The sequence below is a fragment of the Thamnophis elegans genome, chromosome 4 (assembly GCF_009769535.1).
Source record: "Thamnophis elegans isolate rThaEle1 chromosome 4, rThaEle1.pri, whole genome shotgun sequence".
Lineage (NCBI taxonomy): Eukaryota > Metazoa > Chordata > Lepidosauria > Squamata > Colubridae > Thamnophis > Thamnophis elegans.
Window position 1 is genome coordinate 11,510,550 of NC_045544.1, and position 20,482 is coordinate 11,531,031.

Here is a 20,482-nt window from a genome sequence, read left to right on the forward strand (position 1 = left end):
GGTCCACTGGTGGAACCTCTTCTAACCGGTTCGGTAGATTTGACGAACCGGTTCTACCAAATAGGTGCGAACTGGTAGGAACCCACCTCTGACTTTGGGGAATGTCTTCTGTTTGTAATTTTGAAAGCATGTTATCGCTGCTCTCACAATGCAATTGTGAGGCTGTCCATTCATAAAATGGCTGCAGTGGGGGATGTAACTAAGCACAAAGCACAAATATATAGAATGTTCTTGGCCATACTCTCTAACATGTCTTCAAAATGCTTCTTGCGATCCCTGCTTAACTTTTGCCTTGTTTTGCAATAGGTCAGCATACTTTTAAACAAACTCTAGGTTAATTATCTATTTTTTTAAAAAAAAATCTAGGAAGTGCATGGGTTCAATTGGTGCTCAGAGAAGCATTCCTAGAAATAAAAAAATAAAATGACTCTGGAAACAAATGCACCACTGGGAAGCTTTGCAAATTCTTTTTCTTCTTCAAAGAAAAAGCATATTATGAGTATACTTTTCAGAAAACAATTGCTTAAATATAAATATAAAATTCAGTTGGGTTGAGGAGAATAATTAGATACATGAATATGCTATTTTTTAACGTGTTGATATAGATCTAAACAACAGCCAACTCTAATATGTGTTTGATCTAATAAAAAAAAATGTTTGATCTAATAAAAAATCACAATAATAAATTTAAAAAAGCATATATGTGCCCAGGAAAAAAAAAACGATAGAAAATACACGTAGTCCTTGACTTACAATCACAATTGAGCCCAAAATACATGTTGCTAAGTTGTTAAGTAAATTTTGCCCATTTTACAACTTTGCCACAGTTATTAAATGAATCACCACAATTGTTAAGTTAGGAAAATGGTCGTTAAGTGAATCTGGCTTCTTTATTGACTTTATATGCCAAAGGTCACAAAAAGTAATCACATGATCCTGGGACATTGCAGCCATTATAAATATGAGTCAATTTCCAAGTGTCTGAATTTTGATTGTAAGTGGGGAAAAAATGGTCAGGGCCATTTTTCAGTGCCATTGTAACGTCAAATGATCAGTAAATGAACTGTTGTAATTTGAGGACCATGTGTAGGATAAAACCAGATTCCCCAACCATCTATCCCAAGGCCTGGGAGAATGGCTGAGCTGTTCAGTGCCTTTTGGAACACCATCGGGGTGGGAGCCATACAGATTTCTAGGGAAATATTATTCCAGAGAGTAGGCACTACAACAGTTTATCTCACCCACTGGTTTCATATGGATGCTTCTCAGGAAGGGTGAAGCTGCCTGAATCCAACCTTTTCCTCACCTCATCCATAGTGGTTGAAACAGACCATAGAGAAAGAAGGGAGAATCACCATAATATGGTGCCTTCCACTCCCAAACTCTGCTGAAAGGGATACCATTATGGACACCATCACAATTTAAAACAGTTAGTTCCTTTTAATAATTTAAACAATACAGCCAAAAGATAAACAGAGGTAGATGCAAATATTTTGTAAGGTTATAAGGTTAAGGTTATAAGGTTTGTTTCACTTGTATGCCGCCATATTCCCGGAAGGACTCAGGGCGGCTAACAAACCCAGGGGAGGGAATACATACAAAGAAAGAGACAACAAACAAACAATAGAGACAATTTAAAAGCAGTCAACAGCCACACAATTCGAGCGGGGATGGGAACTCATCAGCCCCAGGCCTGCCGGAACAGCCAGGTTTTAACGGCTTTGCGGAAAGCCTGAAGGGTGGTGAGGGTCCGAATCTCCACAGGGAGCTCGTTCCAGAGGGCCGGAGCAGCCACAGAGAAGGCCCTCCTCCGGGTGGTAGACAATCCGCATTGGCCGGCGGATGGGATTCGGAGGAGGCCTAGTCTGTGGGATCTAATAGGTCTGTTGGAGGTAATTGTAATTTGTATTGACTCATCCGTACCTACATGACAATAACACAGTTAAAATCAGCTTCAGATACAATATCTAGCAAGAGCCTTAATTAAGCCTATAATGTATGCAGGAAAGCAACCAATGGCAAGCCTTACATACACGGGAAGGGTAGATTGACATAAAGACATTTTTGCATGCACATAGGGGGCTTCAAACTGGTCATGGCAACCGCCTCAGCAAAACGCATGAAATGAGAGTTCCTATGGCACAGTGGAACTTTAAAGGTAGAGTTTTGACCCCGCAGATAGTGTCTCATAATGGCCGAAGAAGGCATTTTATGGCTATGATTTGCTGCCGTTGTTGGATTACTCAAGGCTGTTTGGACCCATTTCGGAAGATGTTCCTTAATTCCGAAAGCCAAACACCTATCAGTTCTGCCGATGTAATTGTCTTCCCAATTACAAATTGGTAAACACAATGTGTTTTGATGCTGATAGGTTGTGTTTCCTTAATTAGGGGCAGCAGTAGCCTTTGGGTTTCATGTAATATGCGAAGCTTCACCGTACTGAATGTTGCCTCAATTAAGGTGTTTATCACAATTGGCTGATAGATCAAGGCGCACAAGGATGAATGCACCGTCCTGTTAATGACCATCAAAGGTCATTATCAAGCATGACCACTGTTGTTTTTGTACTATATTTGTGCCTGAAATCTTACTGGAAAGGGTCCACATAATCTATTTTCTCCATGATACTTTGGAACTATTGCCCACCTACCTCCTTAACAACCTTCCTTCTTGGAAACTACAAAGAAATTGTTCAGGATTATTGAGTCCAGCAATGTTTTTTTTAAGGAGGGTCAAAGGTACTATCCAGTTTCTGGGAGAATCTGGATGAATCACTCCTAAACAGCTTTAAATACCCAGGAAAGGTTTGGATCTAAGAAACAGATGACTGAGTTCACAGTTTGAAGGAGCTACAGACTGAAGCCCAACACAGGGAAACCACAAGACCATGCACCAAGCAGCTCAACTGCACTTGCCTAGTTGGAGTCCACCTCTCAGCAAATCTAAATGATTTTATCTCTAAGATCACTAGACTATTCTTCCAGCAGCCCAGTAGATGTTCCTGTGACTCATCCCTACTCAGCAAAGAATGAGCCATCCTGATCAGAGTCATTGGACATATGGATGCATAAAGGTAGTGAAATGACATTTTGCCACCAGTACCATCACTTTATAACCCCCAAATATGGGCTCTCGATCAGGTTTGGTCAAATTTTCTCTTCCTCTAATGATGCTCCAGACATCTCTTCTGGTGCTTCATTTTCCCAGAGCTGTTTATAAAAACTAAACAGAGAGAGATTGCACAGAGAGACAATGCAATCTAAGGCTTCATTCGCAGCCCATTCCATTCTGTGACCAAGGCTTCAACTGAATACAAGGCAAACCATTTTAATATTCCTTTCAGTTTGGACACTCATCCCATATGCTTGCCCATTCCGTGGGAGTGGGGACCAGGTTTCCAGACATAGCAATAGCAGTTAGACTTATATACCGCTTCATAGGGCTTTCAGCCCTCTCTAAGCGGTTTACAGAGTCAGCACATTGCCCCCACAGTCTGGGTCCTCATTTCACCCACCTCGGAAGGATGGAAGGCTGAATCAACCTTGAGCCGGTGAGATTAGAACCGCTGAACTGCAGATAACAGTCAGCTGAAGTGGCCTGCAGTACTGCACCCTAACCACTGTGCCACCTCAGCTCTGGAGAAGATTAGCAAAGCCAGGGCCATCTATGTAAACCTTTATAAGGGATAGCAAACCCTGTTCATTTTGCCTGGAAACTTTCAGATTCTTGCAAATTGCAAGGTGGTATCACATGGTGTTGTACATAGAACGTAGACATAGCCTCATGCCCTTGCTTGAGGCAGGAGCCTTATACCATTCTGGTCAAATGTTTGTCCAGTCTATTTTTGAAAACTTCCAGCACCCACAACTCCTGGAAGCAAGCTATTCAATTAATTAATTAATCCTATTGTGTGTACCTGCCAAGTCCATAATTCATATTCAGTTTTTTTTTAAATTGCAGCACCTTATGAAATATGTCCAGAGGATTATTTGATATCAATGGTTTGGAAAAGGACGCCAGCAGGGGATATGGCATTCAATCGATGCCCTCTTAATGCTACAGGTATTGTTACTGTTTCTTTTTAAATCCAAGCTGTATTATTATAAATTAGAAAGCATATTGTCCCTTTATAAGTTTATATGATTATAGTATTCTTTCAACTGGACTCTTCCGATCCTAAATAATGTCTACATTGCTTTTTAAAATCTATATGTTTCCCACCTGGCCTTCCTGCAGTTCCTGTAGTAAGCAATTACTGATTTATTCTTAAGCTAGTTTGCTGGAAATAACGGCATGCTCAAAATAAAATTCAATAAAATTCATAATATTGCCCTGTTTTCCCCAAAATAAGACCTCCCTAGATAATAAGCCCAATCGGGCTTTTGAGCGCATGCACTAAAATAAGCCCTCCCCTGAAAATAAGCCCTCCCCAAAAATATTGCAATACAGTAGCAGCCATGTGGTGACCAGACACTCCGCCTCCTGCACCTCAAAAATAACAAGATCTCCCCAAAAATAAGGCCAAGTGCTTATTTCAGAAGTCAAAAGAAAATAAGACCCTGTCTTATTTTGGGGGGAACACGGTACTATATTTTACACTGACCCAGTATTGTTGAGCTCTTTTGCGTAAGGAAAAGCTAATGCTTCCTATTATAATGTTATATTTGTGTGAATGCATGCTTTCAACAAGGATGCAGAATTCTTCTGAATTGACTTCTTTTGTTGATTTTGACTTGTGTTTCCATTGCACTTTCCCCCTCTCTCCCCCCCCCTGTTCCTCCTTCTCCTTGTTCTTTATGACTCACAGGTACCACTAGCAGGCGCTGCTCTCTCAGCCTTCACGGAGTGGCCTTCTGGGAACAGCCGAGCTTTGCTAGATGCATATCAAATGAGTACAAACACTTGCAGCATTCAGTAGGTGCAAAGCCAGCTTTAGTACTTGCTCTATTTATTCATTGCTAAACAACAGCATTAAGGGGATAAACTGCTTTGCTATTCAGTCAGAACATCAGATATTAAAAGAAAAAAAAATAAACATTGCTAGAGGTGGGGGGGGGGAAATATGCATGCCATTTGTTTTCATCTTTTATTATTTTATTCTGTTTTATTTATTTATTTTTACTTTCCTCAGAGTTCATGTAATTATAAAATAATGCATGGTTTCTAGCCTTTCTATTCTTTCCCTTATAAAATGTTTATAGGCAGTGGAAGCAACAAACTTCTTTAGGTTTACTGGGAATCCTGATTGTGAATATATTAGATTTCCTGAAGCTACATAATGTTTTATAACTCATTCAGCACTTTAATGGTACACACATAAATCAGTGGCAGGGATACAGTTCTACTTCAGCTGAAAACAAACACAGCAGCATAAATTTAGTGCATGAGATAACCAAAGAAAAATGATAGAAGGGCAGGTTTCTTTTGAAAAGTGAATCAAAGATCTTTCTTTTCCAGATAATATGAACATTTGGAAGTTCATTTCCCTCCATTCTAAGTATTATTTAACTCGCAATGATATTATTATATACTTTATACATTAAACATGAAACTCAGTCAACTGAACATTTAAAAATACATCACAAATACCATTATAGCAATAGCAGTTAGACTTATATACCGCTTCATAGGGCTTTTAGACCTCTTTAAGCAGTTTACAGAGTCAGCATATCGCCCCCACAATCTGGGTCCTCATTTCACCCACCTCGGAAGGATGGAAGGCTGAGTCAACCCTGAGCCGGTGAGATTTGAACCGCTGAACTGCTAATAGCAGTCAGCTGAAGTGGCCTGCAGTACTGCACTCTACCCACTGCGCCACCTCGGCTCTCATTGCGCCATATTGACTGGTACTGATGGTTGATACAGGTTACTGCCAGCATCCTAAGTATAAACCAAGTACCTTCAATTATTATTATCTCTTTTATTCATTAAACATGAAATTCAGTCAAATGAACATTTAAAATGTGTCACAAATACCATTGACTGATAATGATGGTTGATAAGGGTTGCTGCCATCATCCTAGGTATCAACCAAATATCTTCTTAAAATATATGATGTTCCGAGTAGCACAGTTTTTTGCAGTTCTGCTGGTGTTATTGCAGGAAGCTGCAATTTCTTGATGTGTTTTGTAAAATTCTTGGACATGGTAGCAAGTGCCCCAATGACAATGGGTATCGCTGTTACATGCTTCATCCATAGCTGTGTAGTTTCGATGGACAGGTTGCGGTATTTTGTTATTTTTTTCCAGTTCTCCTGGTACAGTGATATCAATAAACTGTACACTTCGGCCCTTGACAACTGTGATATCTGGTGTATTGTGTTCCAAATGATGATCCATCTGTATTTGAAAGTATTATACAATTGTATCACAGAGGCCAGTTGTTTCGCCGGATTTGGCATTGGTTACTAGTCGGGCCCCACCCAGGGCCTAGGACATTGTAATGTATTTTCGTAATATGCATGCAGATTCAAGCAGTGGATATATTGCATGTAAACTGGTCAGATATTTGAGCCAGAAACCATGTAATTGGTCCTTTCCAGGTGATGTCCAATTCTTTACCTTTTTTACTCGATTTTTGACCATCTCAGTTGTTATTTCTAATACTTGCATTTGTTTGTTGCCAATGCTTTTCTCAAAGTCATGTATCCACTTTGCTTCCTTATTGTAGTCCTTTGCATTTTCCCACAATTCTTTCCAGAATTCAACTGTGGCCTGCTTTTCTGGTTTTTCACTTTTGGTGTCACCATTCACATTAAGACTTTGATAAAAACGCCGTTGGTCTGATCGAAATTGCTGATTTTGTTTATATTGGATGATTCGTGCCTCATATCTTTCAATTTTTCTAGCTGTTGCTGTTATCCGCTGTTTTACAATCTCTACAGCTTCATTGATGTTTCTTGTATCCAATCTATATCTTCTGATTAGCTGATCTATGGTTTTGTTGTTTTTAAGCCGTTGCTCATGCATGTTCTTTAAGTTACTAGCATCTGCCCTTAATTTTTTGACTTTTTGTTCTAATCGGATTTTCCACTTTGGCTTTGATGCTTTTTCTGTTGTGTGACTAGGTACTTTGATTTTAATGCCTAGTTCATTAGTGACTATTACAGCTGCGCTGTACATTAATTGGTTCGTTTCCAAGATGGATCCTAATTCAATTGTTGAAAACACTGCATTAACCATTTTCATGATAGGGGCCAAAATTTTCTTAGGCACAGTTTTTAGTGATGGTAAACGTTGCCTTTCCTCATTAAGCAGAAAATGCTCCATGATCTTATCCTTCAATTCTTTTTGTTTTTGAGTTAGTTCATCAGTTGGTTCAGTGATAACTGGTTCTAGTGGTAGTGGTGTTATTTCCTCCTCGAGAGCTTCTTCTGGGAGTTCTACTATAATGTCTTTAGTTGTGTCTTGAATATCAGTTATTTCCGCTTGTGATATTGTTTTTTGGGTTTTGCAATTTGCCTGAATTTCCTCATGTTCAACTTCACTAAACACTTTATTCCGTATAATAAATCGCCTTTGATCTGCTAGTCATTGTTCACTAACATTTGAATCTGGATATTGTTCTTTCCATAATTCATACATTCGCTTTAAATAACCTCTTTTTTCTGGCTCTGAGTTGTAGTAACGGGCCATTATGGCACGATTTTCATCTGCACTATATTTTTGTTGTTTTGTTGGCTGGTCCACTTGTAGCCCACTTGTCGACGGATGTCCAGGGACCCCAATATCTGCCGCGGCCCTTGTTAATCCGCGCGATGACCGATGCAGTATAAAATTTTTATTCGTTTCTTTCACCATATTGTATGGGTTGGCGGGGTTTTTTTTGGGGGGGGGCAGTTGCCAACCTGACCCCAACCCTCCTCCTTTCTCATCCGGGCTTGGGACCGGCAACGGCGGAGTTGTTGTTGTTGTTGTTGTTGTCGTCGTCATCATCATCATCATCATCATCATCATCTTGTGAGATTCACAGCCTTTGGGGCTGGTTGGTAGCTCAACAGCTCGAGTCCTAACCAAGAACCTAGAAACTTCCAAGTAGGGTGTTTTTTTGTAGAATCAGAATGTTCAAGTCTGATAAATTTAAAATTTCCAAATAGCGAGATAGCTCTTTAGGTATTGCTCCAAGGGCTCCAATTACAATCAGGACAACACACAATTTCTTTTTCCACAGTCACTCAACTTCAATTTGCAAGTCCTGGTACTTTGTGATTTTTTCTTGCTGTTTATCTTCAATCCGTGCATCTCCAGGTATTGCAATGTCAATGAACCATACTTTTTTTCTTTTCAACTATTATTATGTCAAGTGTGTTGTGGGCCAAGTGCCTTTCAGTCTGAATTCTGAAGTCCCACAGGATCTTGACTTTCTCATTCTCTAAAACCTTCTCAACCTGATGTTCCCAGTGGTTTTTGCTGTACTCAAATCCAAATTTTTGGCACAATTTCCAGTGAATGATCTTAGCAATGCAGTCATGGCGTTGTAGGTAGTCAGTTTGTGAAATTTTGCTGCATCCACTGATCAAGTGGTCAACTGTCTCATCTTTCTCATTACAGAGGCAACATTTGCTGTTGGTGGTAACATGGTGAATTTTTGCCTTCATGCAGTTTGTGGCTAAGGCTCGTTCTTGAGCTGCCAAAATAAAGCCTTCTGTTTCTTTTTTCAGTGCTCCTGATCTTAACCAGTTCCAAGTTAGCTTTTGGTCAGCTTTGCCTTCAATACTTTAAAGTATTGGCTATGCATAGCTTTGTTTTTTCCAATTTTCAGCTTGCTTCTCAATTACTTCTTTCTTATATTCAGCCTATGACAGTTGTCTTTAAAAGGCCTCCTTTATTTACTTCCTTAATCATTGATGCTTCACTTTTCTGGATGTAATCATTTAAGCTGTGTTTTTCTTCTTCCACAGTCTGTTTTACTTGTAGGAGTCCTCGACCACCTTCTGTTCTTGGTAGATATAATCAGTCAAATCACTTTTAGGGTGCAAATGATTCTTTGTCATAAGCTTCTTTGTTTTTCTGTCCAAATTATCCAACTCCATCTGGGTCCAGTTAATTATTCCTGCAGAGTATCAAATCACAGGTATAGCCCAGGCATTTATGGCTTTTATGATGTTTCCTCCACTCAATTTGGACTTTAATATCTTGCGAATTTGTCGAATGCACTTGCCTGAAGTTAATTCCTTGACTTTATTATGCATTAATTCAGAGGCCTCTAAAATCCCCAAGTATTTGTAGCCTTATTATTTTTATTATTATTATTATTTACACAATTTATAGGCTGCTCCAATCAACTGACTCTGAGTGGCTCATCAAATTCACTCTTGGGATTAAAACAAATAATCGTAATACTACTTATTAGGGCAAAAACAACCAGTCACAAAATCTCATAACTATTTCTCTCATTCTCCAAGTGCACTTTCCTCCCTATTTTCTTCTTTTCACAAGACCCCTATAAATACTACCCCAGGGTGCTTTTGTTTCTATATAATTTAGATTGCACTGGGAGTACATAGCTTTCTATAAATGCATATCAAGCACATACCAGTTAGAAAATGCTATTCCTGCTGTTGCCCTGTTCCTCCTCCTCTGTAGCTAGTGGAAGAACATGCACATATCTGTTTGAGATCTTCAAAGGAGCCCCGCCATTTTCCTCACTTCTTCCCCAATCAGAGGGAATGTGACCTGGAAAGAAGGCGTACCACCCTTCCTTCTGAGCAGCTGCCACTAACGGAGCTTACACTGAACCTAACAACTCATTGTGAATACAATAATCTTCAGCTGTGGATTTTCTCTCTTGATAAACTTGTTTTTTAGAGTGGGGTTGGGCAGGTGAAACCAAATGCACAATAGAGATTATCCTCATTTAACAACTGCCTCATCAGGCAACCATTTGCACTTACAGCAGTAATTACTAAGTAAGTTTGCAACTAATTCTCATATTTATAACCTTCAAAGATTTGTAAAGTAAGCTGAAGTAAGATCATAACCACAGTTGTGGTTTTCACTTAACAACCACTTTGCTTAACAATGGAGTTGCTGTGAGGAGTCCTGATTGTGGCCACTAAATGAGAACCAGCTGTATCATTTTTTTCCCAAATAACTTTAAATTGTTCACAGAATTTTATAGCAATAGCAATAGCAGTTAGACTTATATACCGCTTCATAGGGCTTTCAGCCCTCTCTAAGCGGTTTTACAGAGTCAGCATATTGCCCCCGACAATCCGGGTCCTTATTTTACCCACCTCGGAAGGATGGAAGGCTGAGTCAACCTTGAGCTGGTGAGATTAGAACCGCTGAACTGCAGATAACAGTCAGCTGAAGTGGCCGGGAGACCTGCACCCTAACCACTGCGCCACCTCGGCTCTTCTAAATTTTATACAAATATAATATACTGACTTAATATTCTTTAAAAAAAAAGAAATTAAAATTCAAAAATGCATTAAAATATAAAAACAATAGTCATTGATAGAGAAATTCCAATTACCGATTTGTCAGAAATCCTTTCCCATGCTCCCATATACGTATAAAGAATCAGTTTGACATATGCACATATTCTAGGATGAAAAGTCAGGCATAGATTTGGCTTTCCAATGTTGTGTAATAATTCTCTTGGTTCCCTTCCACCTTTCCAACTTAACTCATGTAATAAAATGTTTGTTTGTTTATATTTATTTATTTATTTATTTATTTATTTATTTATTTATTTATTTATTTATTTATTTATTTATTTATTGAATTTATAGGCTGCCCAATCCCGAAGGACTCCGGGCGGCTTACAAAGAAGGAAGAAAAATAAATAAAAAGAAAATAAAAAGAATAGTTTAAAATTCACAACACACATTCGTTCTAATCAGGGCTGGACCTTAACAATAAGGTCAGCAGCCCCAGGCCTGCCGGAACAGCCAGGTTTTAACAGCTTTCCTGAAGGCCATGAGAGTGGGCAAGGCCCAGACCTCTCGGGGTAGCTGATTCCAGAGGGTCGGAGCAGCCACAGATAAAGCTCTCCTCTGGGGGCCCGCCAGCCGACACTGACTGGCTGACGGCATCCGAAGGAGGCCCAATCTGTGGGATCTTATTGGCCGTTGGGAGGTATGTGGCAGTAGGCGGTCTCGAAGGTACGCTGGTCCTAAGCCATGTAGGGCTTTAAAGGTAATAACCAACACCTTGAATTGCGTCCGGAGACCAATTGGTAGCCAGTGCATCTCGCGAAGGTCAGAAATGAACGTTTGGTTCATTTCTACATTCCATGCAGTGCAAAAGAATATATACATGCTCCCTGGACATTAATTGTTGCCTTGAAACAGAAATATTGTTTTTTGTCTTAAAAACATTACTTTTTCTGCATTTCAGTTAATTGGATGCCATTGTTTCTATTGTTTGATATAGTAGCAAGTACAGTCTTGCAATTAAAGAATTGTAGGTGATGTATGAGAAAATCCACATAAAGATATACATGCTGATCCTTTGACCACATTCAAGTGTCTTTGGCAAAGAAAATACTGATTGCACAAACAATATGCTCAGAGAAGCTTTCTCTAAAAAGGAAATGAGGACCATATTCATCAGTGTTCTGTCAATTCAGTAAGTGATTCATTTACATGTGATGAACAGCTGGCATCAAGCACTTGGATTAGCACTCAAAATGTTTATGCTTTCCTGTCCCTGTTTGGTCATTCAGAAAGTATTATAAGGTGATTATGGGGTGATTCTCTTTCTGTGCACTCACGTGTATACTGTATACCCACATGCATATGCATGAATGCTAAAATAACATCCTTAGATAGGGGTTTTATTTCTATCCCTTGGTAACAGCTCTGACAAAGCTGGTTGTTGTTCTTTGATCTTTTAAAACAAGAACACAAATCTTATTAGGTGTTTGAGGAATGATTTTTCCTTCTTGAACTATAGTGATCGATTCAGTGTATTGCTCTTGATTTTGCCGCTTCCATCAGCGTTACAATTTTGTTCTCTTGAACTACATTCCTGTTACCTCCAAATGAAGAGATGGTCCTTTTAAATGAGCCCATGGCATACTCCCAGTTTAATGAGCAGTCATTTCTTAAATAATGGAAAAGTTACAATGGAACCCAACTAGTCTGTCACATCAGCTATGAAATGAAATGTATCTGTGAACCAGTGGTGGCTTTCAATTTTTTTTAGAGCCTCTTCTGTAGGTGGGGTCTGCTTTGTGGGAGTGGCTTGCTGGCCATGTGACTGGGTGGGAGTGGCTTGCTAGCCATGTGACTGAGTGGGAGTGGCTTGGCAGTCATGTGACTGGGTCGGCATGGCCAACATGTAAAATGTGGTGAAACTTATTTATCAACGCTCTTGCTTAGCAACCTAAATGTTGGCTCAGAAACTCTGCCATTTGAAGCACACAAGTCTTAAAGCTGTCAAGTTACAAGACCCTTGCACCCCTAACTCTTTAGAAAAAAAACCCAGGGATGTTCAAACTTGACAGCCTTAAGACTTTAAGGTTTAGATAGGACTCTTAGAGTTGGGCGGGGCAATTGGTGAGTCAGCCAATCAGTGAGTGGCGGGCGGGGCAAGCGTGGTGCAGACGGGTGGGGGGAGAAAGCTGGAACCGGTTCTAAATGGATTTGTGGAACCTCTTCTATAGAAGAGTTTAGAACTGGCAGGAACCCACCCCTGCTGTGAACTCTAAAAATGGATTAGATTACACATTTCTGGGTCATAGAAAGCTAATCTCTGAAAAGCATTTCTCATTCTAATATGTTGGAAACCAGAGAGAGAACAAATAGTTATCAAAAATAGCTTGCGTCCTGTAAAATATACCTCTATTCTTTTTTACAAATTTAGGCCACAAAAGTGGCTTCCTTTTTTTTTCTCGTATTATTGCAGTTGCTACAATGAAATGGAACTTGAATAAAAGAGCTGTGAGGTGAATAATTATTTGCTTTTGTTGCAGTTCATTGGAGCTGATTTCAATTTTTTCATTCCAAATCATATTACAAAATTCATATATCTTTGGTCCTTTTTTTCCTTGATGATTTTTCCTTGCTCTAACACTGGGAATTGAAGGCTTTCTTCTATCCAATTCATTTATTTCCCTAGAGGATTCATTATAGGAGACAGGTAGAATTTTTGACTTCAAGTAGATATGAAATTTGTATTACAGGATTCCTGTTCCCACAAGGCTTTCTATTTTTGCCCTGCTCTTTTCTCTCAAAACTCTTTCTTTTCCCTTCCACCCCCATTGATAAGGACCATCTTATGTTGAAATACTTATTTTAAAAATATCCCTCCCTGCCTGCTTCCATCTTTCTTTCTCTCATTATAGTTTTAATTCTTCTCTGGTGCAACAAGGATCTGCCCTAATCTGATTCCTGCCTTACCTGGATTGTCTGAGCATCAAAACCAGACCAAGCAACAATCACATTGTCAACTTTTCTTTTGTCATTCCCAGAACCAGGATATAAAAGTCTTTCTTTGGAAGTCATTGGTTTGCTGGTGTATATCAGTATGAAGGCAGGGCGATTAAATCTATTTTCCTTCCTGATAATAATTTATAATATCAGAAGAGTTGCAAGACTGTTTTTAATATCCCATTGTTCTGGGTATCTGACAGAGCATTGAAAATCAAGACAGTCTGTTATTTTCAGGCCTAGCTAGTTTTCTCCTATTTATATCACCTTTTTTTTTATCCTATCCTGAGCCTCGAGCCAAGCTTCAAAAGAAATCCAGTTATTTATGTATTTGTTATCTCAATGGCAAACTTCTTAATGGCAAACGCCACTTGCTACCAACTAAAAGATTCTGTGGAATTATTCCATGATTTCTCTTCAGTGGAGTACCTTTGTGGAAAAGAAAATGTTGGGAGAAACCATGATAAGAGATGATGGATTTACAAGGGGAAGTCCATTCTTCATCAGTATCTAATGTCAAAAAGGAATAGTCTTTATGGTCAAACAGCCTCTTGATTAAAATCATCATTTGTGCTATAATATCCACATTTTTTTCACTTCTGCATTAATAAGAAGCAAGCAATCATCAGAACCACCTTTAAAATCAAATCAAATTTCATTTAAAATGCCTTAAGCAGGCCTATTAAGACACATTAAGACTAACCATATTTGTGGCATGTACTTTTGTATACAAGACATTACAGTCATGTATCTGCTTCTCAACGGCATGTCAGTGAATAAGATGCCCCATCCTACATATGCAAAGGAGATATTGTTCTACGCGAAATCACTTGATGTAGTAATTTCAATGAAATAACAGATCAGCACGATTTGATTTGCTTAGTATAATCATGGGAAATACTCAAACTGGGGCAAGTTTTTAAAAGTGATATTGGGTTAAAAGGAGGTCATAAATGGAGGCCAAATGAGGTAGTAATGTAGGAAAATCATCCCCAAATTTTGCAGTTTTTCCTTTTATATATATATCAATGCCACGGCATAACAGGAAGCAACAGCAGCTGTTTCATGGATGAACAGGGCATACATATATACTCATATTAATTATACCCTCTGGAAAAAAAATTCAGTTTGGAAACACTGTGCCAGAAAAATAATAATTCCTTCTCCCTGCTTTATTTCTCTGATAACATGAACAGGCCTCTGTGCATATTTTAAGTATAAAAAACGCCTGGAGATGTAATAATATACTTGCCATAACATGCCTAATTTTACTCCTGTGTAAAAGAGAAATAGTTCATTACCAAATCACTAAATGATGATAGTTTGATGAAGAACAAAACATGAGATACCTTTTTAAGTGATTCTTTTACCCGGCAATCATATTTGCTATGATATTTAAATATAACAAATGATTCCTTATATATGTTTGTGGCTATGTCACTTTGTATAAGACAATATTTTGAGCACACATTGTGATTGTTTATTTATTTTTATGTCTGTGTTCTAGGAAGAATCATTCCTGTAGTGATGGCAATATTGCTGCCATGTTCCCTTCCCTCTGTACTATGACATGTTAAATAAACTAGGTTAAAATTTCATGGGAGGACATTGGAATGTTTTCAGATTCCCATTTTCTTAAGATCATTCCTTAATATGGTCAATTCAACTAAAGGCCTTTCTATAATCAACAACACATATACAGTGTTACCTTGATGTTGTGGCCCAGCAGGAGCCATTGGAGCTGCCACCAGACTCCAACAGCGAGGGCCCCTATGAGTCGGCTCTGGAGGATGTTGAGGACCCTGGATAGGGTTCTGACTCTGAGCAGGGCGCAGAGAGGCTGGTTGGCCATCAGGACCCGCCTGAGCTTTGCACCAGTTGGGAGGAGCCAAGGGAGTTGTTCCTGAATGCCCGGCAACGCCGGGCAGATCGACATAGAGAGCAGCTACGCAGTTACCAAGGATAATTGGACCCAGGTGATTGCAATTAGGCTCCTCTCAAGATAGTATTTAAAGAGAGACTGGGAGGAGCCTGGTTTTGCAGGATTCAACGTCATTCCTAACGCTGGAGAAGCTGTTATCTGTCGATGTCTGAGTTGCTGCCAAGGTTCTTATCTGTTTGTTATGCTTGGCTTTCAGCCACCGAGGTTTTGGTTTCTTGCTAATAAAGTGGTGTGACATTCCAGTTAAGCATGTCTCGGCATTCGTTACTGGACGGAGGAGGGGGTCAGAACACCTTGACATTGATTGTTAATTGTTTCCAGGAGGTGTGATGAGTACCAAACAAATAGTGTAGGAGTTACAAAACCGCCGACACCGACAAGTTTTAGCTTGTGCATTGAATACAAAACAAACTATGAGTACTAGGGCAAAATTTTGCTGTCAAAATATATTGAGTACCAAATTCAATGAGTTTCAAAGAATTGAGTACCAAGATACCACTGTACTGACTTCTTGGTATTCTGTAGCTGTCAGTTACTTGGCTGTACATCAGCAATAACATCTCTTTTTTCTAGATCTTTTCTAAAAGCTGCTTGGATATCTGTATCTTCCTTTCCAGAGATTAGATTAAGCTCTAATCTGAGTTAGATTGCTAACCTGTGAAAGTAAGAATATTATGCAATGTATTATCGCACATTCTGTTTAGACTTGTTTCTTGGTATTTGTATGTAGACTGATCTCTTCACAACTGTTGCACACTATATCATTGTCCAGATTTGCTATCATAGTTTCATAGATATTTTACTGATTCTTCTGCCGCTTGCTGTATCTGCAGCAGAGGTGGGTTTCAGTTGGTACAGACTGGTACGGGTATACCGGTTGGTGAAATTTAGCGTGCCTTAGCGTATCCGTTCTTCCGGAGGCCCCGATAAGCCCACGTGGCATCCGCTGCCCTCTTCTCTTTGATAGCCACCTCATTTCCAATGAAGGTGGTGGGGAGTCCATGCCGAAGGAGGAAATTGCATGAATTCCCCACCCCCTTCATTGAAACGAGGCGGCTGTCAGACGAGAGACCAGTGTGCACCCATGGCATTGTCCAATGAATCCTCACTTCCTGTTCCTTCCTCGCCTGTTCCTTCCTCGCCTGTTTGAAGAAGCCATGCGGGGCGTGCTCCCTTGTCTTTCACAGCTGCCTCATTTCCAATTGGGGGGGATCCATGGAGAGAGAGCAAAAAGATGGATTTCGCGCCCTGCATAGCTTCTTCAAACAACAGAAGGAACTGAAGGGGAGTTCCATGCAGGGCTTTTCAAGCAGCCAAACTCTCCTCCTGTTCCTCAGGCAGGCCAGATTGGGAGCACGTGCCAGGCTGTTGCTCCACCTGCTGCCGCTGCTGTCGGCGCAACTCTCATGAGGGGAAGAGAAAAAAATACTAAAAGGCTCCGCAGCGGGGGGACCGGCCCACCATGGAGTGACCCACCCTGCTCCCCTGCCTGGCAGAGCTTTTTTTTCCTCTCAGCTCGTATCTTCTTCATTCCTTCTTTCCCTCAGCATCCACCAAAGTGCTGCCCCCGCTAGGCTTCCCTCACTGCTGCCATGCCCCCTCTGTGTGCCCGGCCACTGGCCTGAGGGGGAGCGAGCAATAGTGGCGTGGGGCAGGTGGTGGTGGCTACTGCTCCTGGGCTGGCTGTGGGTTGCGCTGCTTGGCGGGCAGCACCCCTCCACCTCAGCAGCAGCACTTTCCACCTACAGATCCGAGGTGGGGAAGATTGAGAGATGTGGAGCCACAGACTCCCCCCTTTCCCCCGCCCCACAGCTCAACTCCTTGGTGGGACCAGGGCATGCGCAGGGTGAGTGGAGTTTGCGACCAACTTTAAAGTGAATGGGGCTGTTTGTGTCTAAATGGGACAGAGAACATAGAGGGATGCAAGGGAACATGGAGGTAATCTATTTCAACCCCTTCCCAAAGCAGGAGTCGTTACACTTCCTTCTTTTTGAGAGTTGTCAGTGGCAGACTTGAGGGAAATGGTGTGTGTGTGTTTGTGTGTGTGTGTGTGAGAGAGAGAGAGAGAGAGAGAAAGAGAGAGAGAGACAGAGAGACAGAGAAAGAAAGAATGAGAAAGAGAAAGAAGGAAGGAAGAGAAATAAAGAAAATAAGTGGGGGAGAGAAACGGAAGGAAGGAAGGAAGGAAGGAAGGAAGGAAGGAAGGAAGGAAGGAAGGAAGGAAGGAAGGACTTATGATCACAATTGAGCCCAAAATTTTGGTTGCTAAGCAAGAGCATTGTTAAGTGAGTTTCACCACATTTTCCAACTTGGCCATGCCCACCTGGTCACAGGACCGTCAAGCCACTCCCACCCATTCATATGATTACCAAGCCACTCCCACAAAACAGGCCACACCTACAGAATAGGTTCTAAAAAAAATTGAAACCCACCACTGATCTACAGATATATTATGAAATCCTCTAACTTCCCAATCTGGTACCCATTGATATCCTTTGGTGTACTAATTTGAGGTTGGTACTTTCTTCTGAGTTTGGACATCTTTTAAAATATTTTCTTTATTTTTCTGTGTCTGTTTCCATCTTCAGTATCTTTAGATACGTCGCTGTAGTTCTATTTCGGATCTCTTTTAAAAGTTCTCTGGAATTCTTTGTTAAATAACTTCCTGAGATCCTTGTCTTTTTGGCTGGGGGTTCTCTTCTTTGCAATTTGCACAATTTGTTCTGCCATCCAGTTTTCCTTCTTCTGTTTCTTCATCTTTGGCAGTCTCTTCTCACATTTACCCTTAACAAGGGCTTTGATCCCATTCCACATAGTTGAGTATTCTACTTCTTTGTGCCAATACTTTACTCAGTTTGATTTCTGGGAGCTCTGAATGAAGATGTCCTTGTATATCAGCATTATTTGGTCGTTTCAATACTAGGTTAGGAATGACAAAATCAACAGATTAACAAAAAGAAAAAACAGCTATTCTGCTTCATTTCTGTTTCCTAGGCTATGTAGTTCAACTATATTTTCTTTCTTAGTATTTTGAACTTTGACATTCTAGTCTCTAGGCACAAACAGCCCAAGTTTCTTGCATGTTCTGTCAATTTCAGATTGAACTTGACTATACATCATCATCTTCTGCATTGGTGGTTGGAGCACTAACTTAGATAATTGTTTATGAAGTCTAATTGATATTATTCGGTCACTGCATTATACCCAGCTGTGTTTGCTATGTCCTTCCTGACTCTGCAAACAATGCCATCCCTTCATTGTTTTTCAAGCCCTGAGTAGCAGACAGTTTAATTTTATGCCTGAAAGTGTCTAATTCTAAACCTTTTCAATCATTTGGTGTCTAAGATAACTGTATGTAATTAATTAATTAGTTTTCATTATGTTGTATTTCTCCATGCTTTTACTTTTGCATTTCATGTTCATATGTAGATTTGCCTTTTCAGCATATATATATATATATATATATATATATATATATATATATGTGTGTGTGTGTGTGTGTGTGTGTGTGTGTGTGTGTGTGTGTGTGTGTGTGTTTTTTCTGAGGTTTTCGCGGGTGTTAGTATGTAGGTCTCTAGTTGTTCGGGTTTTCTCCCGCGTAGAATTGGAGATGTCTTGGCGATGTTTCGACGAAGTCTCATTCGTCATCTTCAGGCGGCTTCAGACTACTTCAGGTTTGGTGTTTCCAGGAGTAGTGTGAGATCTCGGCTGTTTGTTGCTTTTAACTGCCAGTAGGGGATTAAATTTTAACTGCCAGTAGGGGATTAAACTGATTGGGTGGGGGCTTGGCTGTGTCTTGATTAGGTGGAGGTGTGTCCTTATTTGGTGGTGGTGTGTTCTGTTCTGATTGTTTGGGGGGTTTGTGTTACATGTGAGACTTCGTCGAAACGTCACCAAGACATCTAAAATTCTACGCGGGAGAAAACCCGAACAACTAGAGACATATATATATATATATATATATATATATATATATATATATATATATATATATATATATATATATATATATATATATATATATATATATATATATATATATATATATATATATAGCAATAGCAATAATAGCAATAGCAGTAGACTTATATACCGCTTCATAGGCCTTTCAGGCCTCTCTAAGCGGTTTACAGAGAGTCAGCATATTGCCCCCAACAATCTGGGTCCTCATTTTACCCACCTCGGAAGGATGGAAGGCTGAGTCAACCCTGAGCCGGTGAGATTTGAACCGCTGACCTGCTGATCTAGCAGTAGCCTGCAGTGCTGCATTTAACCACTGCGCCACCTTGGCTCATATATATGTGTGTGTGTGTGTGTGTGTGTGTGTGTGTGTGTGTGTGTGTTTTATTTGTGCTGATAAATAAATAAAACACAAATATAACAAAGGCAACAGTAAAAAATATTGGGTTTCTGTCGTGATGGACTCTTGTGACGAGCCGATTGACAGATGATGGAAGCAGTTAGCTTCCTCCCATAATTGGGGCTTACCAGGGGTTGTGACACTATGTTATATGTTATATTTATGCTGATACATAAATAAAGGGAGACTAGTATAGATCTATTTCAAGCTATTTAGCTCTCATCAGCTAGCCATACCCAAGTTTGGGAATCGAACCTGTGCTCCATTGCCTCCCATACTTGGGCATACCAGGGGTTGTGACTTTAAGTATATATATATATATATATATGCATACCAGGGGTTGTGACTTTAAGTATATATATATATATATATATATATATATATATATATATATATATATATATATATATATATATATATATATATATATATATATATATATTCCTGAAGGCAACATCAGAAGCCAAACATTTCCCAAAATTTTCAGCTAGTCACAACATAAGACTATTGCTAAAGGATCCCCAGGTATCTCAGTAGCATGTTGAGTGCCATTTGGACAGAGGGGCCCATTATCCACTGCTTTATTAACAATCAGTTTAAATTGTTATACATGAAGTTTATTGGTAAATTACAGGAGTTTATTGGTAAATTACAGGAGTGGTTTATTATTGCCTTCTCCTTGCAATGTGAATTGATGCCTTTACCATTTTCAAGATCCTGGGGCTGGAGTTAAAAGAGGGATCAGCCTAGAATCCTAATGTAGCCACAAGTGAATTCCATTGACCCTTATGTAATTCCAAGC

At 39.8% G+C, this 20,482-nt stretch overlaps 1 protein-coding gene across 1 annotated transcript in view; it reads left to right on the forward strand.

Annotated features, from left to right (window-relative positions):
* ADGRB3 (adhesion G protein-coupled receptor B3) overlaps positions 1 to 20,482 on the forward strand; it is a 556,344-nt gene that overhangs the window by 202,560 nt on the left and 333,302 nt on the right. The window contains exons 7-8 of the mRNA XM_032214959.1: positions 3,961 to 4,062; positions 4,808 to 4,914. Of these exons, the coding sequence (XP_032070850.1) occupies positions 3,961 to 4,062; positions 4,808 to 4,914 (209 nt within the window). The remainder of the gene's footprint in view (positions 1 to 3,960; positions 4,063 to 4,807; positions 4,915 to 20,482) is intronic.